Here is a 9911-nt window from a genome sequence, read left to right on the forward strand (position 1 = left end):
TGTACCTCTTCCAGTCTAGGTCTTAAGTCTTGGGTGCCAGGTGGAATACGAAAAACACCACACAAAGGAGAGCTATCAAGTAACTTACTATTCAAGATGAAAGAGATTTACTATCCATTATTTAATATGATGCATAGCTTTTGCTTAATACAGTAGTTGAATACAGCCTGAGTGTTGTGTATGCCTTAACTAGATACAACTGACCTGAAAACTGAAGACCCGAAACAATGCAAAAAACATGTCACAAATTAAAATCTTTTAAATAAAATAATTGATAAAAAACATGAAGATGTATAAATGAACCCTATGAATCAGTTTGAGACAATCAAGTTGACTGAAAGCAGATGCCATACTTGGGAAAACAGACTGACAACCATCATAACTCCATTCACCTGTCCTGCATCAGTAATGTTGTAAAGTTGAAGTATACACACAATTATCCACCGTCAATCCCTGCTAATAGTTATCCAACAAAGCCCTTTTTAGATGTGAAGCTACAATGCGACACTAGCAAACTGCTACACTTCATTCAGTAAATACATAGAACTTCATCCCTCATTGTCCAGTTCAATATTATTTTGCAAATGAACTTTAATACACAGTAAAGGCTCTATAGAGAAGGGTGAGGGATCAGTGGATTTACTGCAGTGATGATTCTGACAGTAAACAGCCTTTCCTTGCTAATACGACTTAACTGTATAAATACCTCATGTATGTACAGAGCTTCAATCACACCGTGTTCAGTCTCTAGTTTTCCTCCTGCTCCTTCATGTCTTAACCTTTACTCTGAAGCCCGACACTCTCAAAAGGTGTCACAAAAGTAGTCCAGGTATGTTAACTTCTAAACAGATCAGTGAGCCCCTGCGTGATCTCAAGATGCATTCATGTTGACAGTAAATACAGTACAAAGGAATGATGAAACCTGATTGTCTTACTTCACTAACTACCTTCTTTTGGTTTAATGAAAGCTTTTGTTTTGAATCACAGTCCCTGCTTTTGATCTCTGAGGCGCTCTGAGGTGCTCAACTCTTAATTTGAATTGGAGAGATATTCGTGTCAGTATTTCTGTTGCTGTTCAAGTTTAAAATTGGATTTTTTTTTGTCAAACCTCAGGCTTTCCATTCTAGATCTTCTGGAATAAACAAACTTGAAATGACCAAACGTAAAAAAGGAATCTTCTCAGCCTCCTGTCTTTGTATTTTGCACAAATGTACATGTGCTACAAAAAAAATGTGTTGACGTACAGGCGAGTAGAGTTGGTAAAAACACATTTCCACTATAAAATAAAATGTCTTTGGTGGTCCCTCAATCTGTTGTCAGTGTGAAACATGTCTCTGTGGCTCCTATCTATGTCCTTGCTCGATCCCCCAGGGGTGGAAGTGTCCAGCATCCAGCAGCATTTGCCCCAGCCTCTGTAGAAGCCAGGGGTACCAGTGCAGGCCGTCAGTCTGTGGTTCTGAAGGTCCCATCAGGCTGTAGAAGAATCTCAGTGGGGCCAGGACCCAATGGGCCAAATGGTGATTGTCCACAGCAGCATAGCAGGATGCCAGCACACCGTTCACCACTATGGAGCCATGCTGGGTTAGTGGGGCGTACAACCCGGCGCTCCTCTGCTCTTCCACAGAGGTCACAATGGAAAGGGACGGATGTGAGCCCACTTTCCCTTGTGACGTAAGTACGCACTGTCCTGGCCGGACCTCACTGGCGAAAACTGTCCTCAGACCTGCTTCCCTGCCAGGCCTGCCCCCTCGCATGGAGCCCAGAATCAGCTCTTCGGCTGTCTCTTCCCACTTTGGCTCACGCAGCCCACCAGTGCAGTCCGTGACAAAGATCAGGTGAGCAGCTGTGAGAGTAATGTTAAGTCCTGTGTTGGTGCCAATGACGTAGAAGATCTTTGTGACATTGGGCTGGCGGTCTAGAAAGGACAAGACCGGGCTGTAGAGAAGAGGGCCCCGACCATCTGTTGTTGAGGAAGCCAAGACACGGTCGCCAGGGTGGAGGTCACGCACATGTTTAGTGGCCCCGCCCTCAAGGACAACCTGAGCATCGCCAGGGAAACAACCACCCGTTTTGGCTGCCACAGAATGTTCTGGAGAGATGAAGGAAAGAGAAACAAGATGATTTGGTTTTAGAGAAGCTGCAAGGATGATAAGTCCGAACATTAAGAGAGAAGGCGAGTTTGAATTGGAGCAACAGCGCAGCAGCACTTCTGCAGTGGCTGCATGATCACTGAGTGATCCATAAAACAGGTGAGACTTTGACACGAACTCAAGGACAGCTTTATCTCAGTGGATCAGTGGTGGGTTGTTAACATATGTGCGTATATAATGTGACTCGTGTTCAAACTTTGTCTCCTCTGCCTGCCTCTGGCTCTCTCATTACTCTTAGACCTCATTCACACACAGAAACACACTTCAGAAAAACACTGTTTTTCAGTGACTTCTACTGCTTTTACCATCACTTCTCTTTAATGAAAAAACTCTTTCAACAGGTTTTCGTGGCCTTTTATGCACTCTATTCCATTTGTCAAACCCAATTTGATGTTGTTACATCAGTGTGACACAAGACAACATGTTTCTGTTCTGTTGGGCTGCTGTCATTCATTAAACTGCCCAAGATGCCACAGGAAGTACATTTGATCTTGTTGGGAGGTATTTCTGAATAAGGTGGCCCTTTAAGACGCAGTGAGACGAGGTGGCAAGAAGAGGTAGTCAGCAAGAGCTAATGGATAACCAGCTGATTGTATCACCGCAGTCAGAGCACGGCCTGGGGTCAGAGAGGCAGGAAAGCACACAGACTCAGACTTGGGTCTAGATACTGTTTGGATTACTGCAGAGTTTGTGTTTAAAACTGAGTCACATGATCACTTTCAATGGCTGCACACAAGGAAAGAGCGCTGGCCATTGTAATGGCCTTGATTCCTAACAATGAATTCTGCTATTTTGGAAAAAAAAAAAAAAAATTTGGAGCTGGGGGAGTGAACTTAAAGAACTGGAAAGGCGATAACAGGAATGAAATGAATAGAAAAGAATAGAACAGAATATTTGTTAAGACTGTTGAAGGCAAAATCAGTTTGAAATAAGAAATTTATCAGTATAAATATGTGTGTGTGTGTGTGTGTGTGTGTGTGTGTGTGTGTGTGTGTGTGTGTGTGGGAGGGTTGTCTTAAAGCAGTCTTAAGCCAAATATTTGTCCAAGGTGTGTGTGTCTGCAAGCCTGAGGGCTGCAGAAAAGGAGGGCTGTGACCGGGAGGTGATAAGACTTAGATTAGAGATCTGAGAGAAACCTACGGAAGGAAAAGCAACAGCAAAACAAAGAGAGAGTTAATAATCTCACAGCCTACTAACCTCAAAGGCCTGCTAGAATGCAGTTTGGCATCAAATAACTGGTGGTACCAGACATGGGTAAATGGATTTCTATAATATATCAAAAGTCAGAATAGCTCGAGGTGGAATGCGGTAGTAAAAGTATTGTTTGCGTAGAGATGTATCTTCAGGTTTCATACAGTGTGAGTTGGAGTAACTTAATATTAACGATGAAACTGGAAAAAATCTGACTCTATCTAACTTTATCATAGGAATGCAGAAAGCAGGGTCAGATATTGCTTTAAATTACAGTATGAGTTTACACGTATGTGTATTAACTGTTGCACATTATACAGCTAATCACAAACAAAGATCACTTCATGGTATGATCTGATGAAGACGTGAGACTGAATACAGCAAAGAGCACAGGTGCACACCCTGCTTTGATTGGCTCCCAATAGGCCATACACACAAACACACACACAGACTCGTGATGGAGGCGCTGAAAGGCGAGGTAAACCATTAGTGAAACGTCAACAAAGGGTCTGGCATCAACCTCATTAGTGGTAATGACAGCTGGCCACAAACACAAAAAAACATACACACTTTTAGATAATGCACACACACACACACACACACACACACACACAGTTGCTCATATCCATCTCTTACCTGACTTGACGCTACAGTGAATGTGGGCTTTGGACTCATAGTAGACCCAGTCAAATCCGGCTTCTACGGCCAGCCGGGCCAACATGGCGTACTTATTTCTGTCCCTGTGAAAAAGAAAGAAACGATATTAGTAACTCCAAATGTGATTCAATCAGGGCTTTCCAAACACTGCATACTTTTCCAAACATGTTCAAACACCTTTATTTTTCCACTGACATCCCTCCATTGGTTCACATGGTGTAATGCAATAAAAATGCTGCAATTTGAGGAATTTAGCCACAAACTTGGATTTGATCATAAATCTAAATTTGAGTCAGCAAAAACAAACAGCCAGTTTGCTGACTAATCAGGTGACTCATCACATTACTGACTTGTTGACTGTCATAACTGGCTGCAAGTCTTTTGAATGTTGTCTTTCTATGTCTGGCCTGTCTACACCACACTATGTGCTGTACTGCATGCCTACCTGTCTGAGGTGGTGATGTCGACGGCACGTCCCTCATAGTGCAGCGAGTCCTCTGAATGATGACCATCCTCATCCCAGCCCTCTGTCACTCTCAGCTTCACGCCCGGCCACATGTTCATCACAGAGATGGCCAGAGAGTTTAACTTGTCTTTACAACGCTAAAGGGAGGGAAAAGGAGGGAAGGCTGTTAGAAACAAACAATACAAAGGCCAAAGGAAGTGGTCTGAGTGATGCTGAGCGAGTAGCTGAAGAAAAAACAGAGATGTTGTGAGAAGAGTTTGGCGTGATGAGTCTGAGTGATGGTTGCAGCCATGAGATCAACAAATAGATGCCCAAGATCAGAGAGAAAAAGACACATACACAATGTGGATAGTGTGCGTGCGTGCGTGCGTGCGTGCGTGCGTGTGTGTGTGTGTGTGTGTGTGTGTGTGTGTGTGTGTGATGGGGAGGGTAGTCGGAGACCTCACATTAAGGCAGGGACATGGAAAGTGGAACAAAAGTAGGCCGACAGAAAGACGAACAGCGCAGTCCAGACAGATAAAGAGAAGTGACTTAAAAAGCAAACGTGACCATCAGCTACTTAGATACATGTGATGAGGGCGTGAGCTACCTCTTCCACTCTCAAAACACTTACAGAGGAATGTAGATAAGAACTATTAAAATGTGTCAAGTACATCTTGAGGTGAACGGTCAAAGTACACACAAATATCCGTGTGCGCTTGCTTGGGATGATTAAGCAGTTTTCCAGACTTACATAAGACTTGAGGTCAAGACGTCGCTCAGCAGTGGAGATTTAATGAATCTGATTTAAAGCAATGCATTTTTAATGTGCTTAATGTCCATGAATGAACTGATGAATAAATAAATTAATTAACTCGAGATTAAGGTATATGTCTTGCGTATCACCCGATTTATACACAAAGGCCAGCAGATATGTGACGCTTTGTGCTGAAGTATCCTCTGTTCTTGTTGTTACAATGACATACGGGTGAGAGGTGCCTCTTTTGTGGGCAAAATTAACATGAAAAGTATGATATGAAATTAACTTAATCTTAAATTTGCTTTATTGTTTGCCTAAATGTACCGTGTACAGCCTTTAGACGCGATTTTACGCACTTCCATACGACGAGTCTAACGGGAAAGCGTACGGATCGACGGCGATTCAAACTATTCAACCAAACAAGACTTAGTTTGGAGTAAGCAATACTTGCTAAGTCTATAGCAAAATCCAGGTGGTGAAACGAAGAGCTGAGAGTCGATGAAATCAATCATTTTGGTTTAAACATTTAACTGAGCGCAAACATTCAGCAACAATTGGACGCAACAGAGTAGCTAATCTAGTCTGGAGTGGAACAACTACATGGAAGAGGTCTGCTGCAGTCAGCTGTCAGATCGGGATCTAGTTCTTCTTATTACTATTTTATATCAGTACAACCTATAGACAGTGCAAAACCAGGTGTCAAGCAGCAGCACTCAGGAACAATGGTCCATCCTTGCGCATCTGTGCCAGATGTTTTGCATCCGTGTCCTCTCTATGCACTCATCCCCCTCCTTACCTGGGTCATGAGCCTGTCGGCGCCCGTGTCCTCCTCATCTTTGAAGATAATATCTGTGTTGTAATTCGGCGTCAGTTCTTTAAAGCGCTCGGAGTTGCGCGTTATTTTGCCCTCGGGTCTCCCGCTGGCTCCCAGGGTCTTCTCGGCGACGTTGGGGCTGAATTGCTTGTAAGCAAGCGGGATGAGCTTCTTCGGGAGCCGCCTCTTGCCGTACCCCCTCCCCGGCCCGCAGCCCTCCGAGGCAGGTGCGAGGAGGAGGACCAAGGCACACAGAGAGGCGGTGAGAAGGGGGAAGGAGATCCGCATCGCCCCGGGGGGAGGGAGGACTCTCCCGGGGGAGAGAGATGTCTTCAGTACCTCCCCGGTTCAGTTCCCGACTCCATCGTCCGTAACAGTCGCAACATCACGTCCGAAAACCACGGATAAAAGAAGCTCGGCACCTCGGCTGCACCAGGCACCATGAGGACACCAAAAAGTTTTTTAGTTGCTCCAGAAAAAAAAGAGCCAAATTGAGAAACTTCGCTCCCTCCGCCTTCCAGAATCAACAGTAAGTGTGCAGGCTGTAAAGTCCGTGTATTTAAACAAACAGGTTCAAAGTCGATTTGGTGGGTGAGAGAGTTAAAGAGAGAGAGTGGTTACTGATATCCCAGTTGCAGTGTTGTGGTTTCTCTCCCTCTCTTTCTTTTGCTCTGGGAAACTGTCACAACATCAGCCACCGTCGCCCGCTGTTTGGTTGGTGCCCTCTCTGGATTGAAAGCTTTTCCTCTCCATATGCGGCCGGCGTGCAACAAGCTGCAGCTTTCCAGTTGAATTGGAGGGATTTGAGTGATCCAAAACGATCTGTTGCCACTTCAGACCGCACCCTGCCAGTCCTGCCCTCCTCTCTCCTCTCCCTCTCTCCCTCTGTCCCTACTCTGCCACCCACCCCGCCCCTCCTGGGGACAGGGCGCATTGGAGAGTCCTGTCCACACTCTGCTGGCAGGCAGGCAAGCAGCAAACACAAGCTTTGCCCTTTTATTGCTGCCACTTCACATTTCCAGTTGTTGTCTTTGTCTGCCTGTGCCCTTGACAGCTCTGTGTGCTGACAGCCCCGTTTTGTTTTTTTTTTGTTTTTTTTTCTTTTTAGACTGTAAACAATTGGCAATCACAATCAATTAAACCAATCAATTTCCTCCTTTTTTCTGGCTGCATTCCAATATCAAATAAGATCAAGGGTCATTGGTTGACTGTCTGGCTTGTTTGGTTGACTGACTGGGTAAGGGGGTAATTTACTAACTGTGAGACTGTTTAACTGGTTGTTTGGCAGGTGGACTATCTGACGCACTGACTGACAGACTGAGAGACTTAATCTATGACTGGCTGACTGCCTGAATGACTGCTCACTTACAGCTGTGCTAATTAGTCTAGACAGATGTTGTAATTAATGGGCAAGATTAATAACTTTCTGCCAGTTTCCAAAAATGGACAAATTACATCTTTAATTTAATAACTTCTGGCTGTCTAGATCCTCTGCCGTTGGCTGCGTGGCTGACTGACACACACACACACACACACACACACACACACACACACACACACACACACACACACTGTTAAACACCAGCAAACCCAACCCCTCCAAATTAGCTCTTCAAATATTTGCCAGCAGAAAATCAGTGGTCTCACCCCTGTTTCTCAGGGCAGGCTCCTTTGAAAGAACTGAACTGTACAAGGCTGAGGGTTTCCACAATTTATGTTTTATTATTTGTGAGTGTAAACACCATAAAGTATTTTTGGGGCCCCGCCGCTTTTCATGTCTCTTAATGGAACAGAGAAAAGCAAAGAGAGAGATTCACACACAGTAAACAGCCATCTATAGCTGTGTTTACCCTTTAGCCGAAATAGAACGTCAACTGGCACTTGTGTAAATTCATTAGAACTTTCCTGATGTGGAACATATAAGGCAGTTAAAAGAAATCAAAATTCATCATATAGACGTGTCAGTGTTTTGCTGTAAACTTTGTAAGGTGGAAATGCTCTGATAATGAAGTACCACCTCATTGTAGAAGGGGAATTTCTCTTTGATTTTTAGTGACACATCAATGGCTCATAGTGTCCCAAGTGGAGGAGCATGTTGACCATTAAAGCAATAGTTTGACTTTCTGGGAAATATGCAGTTTGTTTTCATGCTGACAGTTATGAAAAGATCGATACTACTCTCGTATCTTTCCAGTAGCCTTAGTTTAAGGTTACACCCAGCAGCCACTTAGCTTATCTTAGCACAAAGAAGCGAAACAGCACTAGCCCGGCCTTGTCCATAGCTACCCTCAAGTAGTTACTAATTAACACATCATATCTCTGTTGTTTAATCCATTGTATAAATGATAAGTTCCAGTTTTTTAGGGCATTGGGTGTCAGTCTATTCCTTGGTGGGAGATGTAACTTTTTGGAGTTTCCATTGGTTGTCTGCTAATGGAAACAGTGACAACAAACCTTCTGGAAACCCTTGTCCTGGCCCACATAAAGTCTAGCACATGACCCCCTGTGAAAAACAAAATTGACATAACGTGTTAATTAGTGAACTTTAGAGCTGCTGGTAGGTGGATTTTGTTACAGTCAGACAGAGCCGGGCTAGCTGTTTCCCCCTGTTTGCAGTCTTTATGCTAAGCTATGCTAACCAGCTGCTGTCGTTAGCTTCATATTTATAATACAAATGTGAGAGCGGCATTGATCTTCTGATCTAAGCCTCCAGATTAATCTTATTTCCCAAAGTACCAATCTACTTCTTCAAGGGTTGGTGGTTCAACCTCTTGCTCCTTCTGGCTGTTCACAGTGAATGTTCTCAGCCAAACACTGAACCCCAACCTGCTACCAAAGAGCAGGCCAGAGCCTTGCACAGCAGCTCCACTGCAGTTGGCACCACTCTCAGGTTAAAGGCATGACATTTAAGTTTAGACCCATCACATATAGTCTGTGAGTGCTGATACTTGTGTCTGCCTCATTAAGTGCTGCTGTTTCTACACGTGAACAAAGGTTGCGTGCGTGACCAGAAAAGTATATGAAAATTTGTGTGTGCCCACGTTTGCAGTGGCGTATGTTTTCCTGTAACTATCAACTTTTTTGGTTGTGCGTGAGTGTGTGCGTGAGTGTGTGTGTGTGTCATCTTTCCTTTGAAGATCATAAATACGGGCGTGGCTCCAGGCAGGCCCGCTGCCTATTCAGCGTGGCTGTCGACAATGCTTCAGAAGTGGTCACATTCTCCCATCCATCCATCCATTTTTCCCTTCATCTATCCGGCTTTCAGTTCCTCTTTGCCTCAAGAAAGGACACCATGGCCTTTCAAGCAGACGTCAATCTGATCAGACCAAACCAGAGCGGAGCCTGACACCCCACACCCCTCAAAAATCTTCTTTCTCTGTTAGCATTCATCAACCTGTCAATTTCTCTGTCTTACACTATTTCTGTTAACCTCTTTCTGCTCTGCTGCAATGGTTCACATACTGCAAGGTACAAGCTCAAACACACATGTGCAGGCCCACAGACACACAAGCACAAATCCACATATTGAGCCATGTGTGCACAGTACGCACTCACATGCTAACACACACACACACACACATACACCAGGCCAGCCGACAAGCCAACCGAGCATCAGGCCCTCGCTCATTGATGTTTGTTAAAGTTATTAATTTTCTCTGTGAAATAAGAGGCCACGGTGGCAGGACAGAGGGAGATGGGTGCCAGCCCCAGAATCTCTCCCTGCTTTCATCTACTGGCACTGGGGCTCTATGAGTCCACAGCACAGGGCCTTTACATGGGCACCGGGGTTACCCACGCATACCCGGCGCCCTAACCAACAAAGGCTCTGAGTGTGGCAAAAGGAAGAAGACACAGATGAAAGGAAATGCTAAGAAGGAGATGAATAGAAAGGAT

General features: G+C 44.6%; 1 protein-coding gene across 3 annotated transcripts; it reads right to left on the reverse strand.

Annotated features, from left to right (window-relative positions):
- Positions 1–1309: 1309 nt before the first annotated feature.
- On the reverse strand, positions 1310–6305 carry LOC143330121 (indian hedgehog B protein-like). Of its 3 annotated transcripts, none has more exons than XM_076746339.1 (5): positions 6000–6305; positions 4444–4601; positions 3978–4081; positions 1802–2089; positions 1310–1723 (listed from the first exon to the last, which is right to left on the reverse strand). In XM_076746339.1, the coding sequence occupies exons 1-5, from the start codon at positions 6303–6305 to the stop codon at positions 1344–1346; spliced, it is 1236 nt and encodes a 411-aa protein (XP_076602454.1). In that variant the 3' UTR covers positions 1310–1343. The 3 variants fall into 3 exon arrangements, with proteins under 3 accessions (XP_076602454.1, XP_076602453.1, XP_076602452.1); XM_076746338.1 differs by having other exon boundaries at positions 1310–1726; XM_076746337.1 differs by having other exon boundaries at positions 1310–2089.
- Between the last annotated feature and the right edge of the window lie 3606 nt (positions 6306–9911).

The sequence above is a fragment of the Chaetodon auriga genome, chromosome 13 (genome assembly GCF_051107435.1).
Source record: "Chaetodon auriga isolate fChaAug3 chromosome 13, fChaAug3.hap1, whole genome shotgun sequence".
Taxonomy (NCBI): Eukaryota; Metazoa; Chordata; class Actinopteri; order Chaetodontiformes; family Chaetodontidae; genus Chaetodon; species Chaetodon auriga.

Bases quoted from the DNA above. Each gene is read 5' to 3' on its own strand.
- LOC143330121 (XM_076746337.1), bottom strand. From the start codon at position 6,305: ATGCGGATCTCCTTCCCCCTTCTCACCGCCTCTCTGTGTGCCTTGGTC. The intron at 4,602-5,999 runs GTAAGGAGGGGG...CCCTCCCTTTAG, and splicing joins CCGACAGGCTCATGACCCAG to CGTTGTAAAGACAAGTTAAA. The intron at 2,090-3,977 runs GTAAGAGATGGA...TCATCTCTCCAG, and splicing joins TCACTGTAGCGTCAAGTCAG to AACATTCTGTGGCAGCCAAA.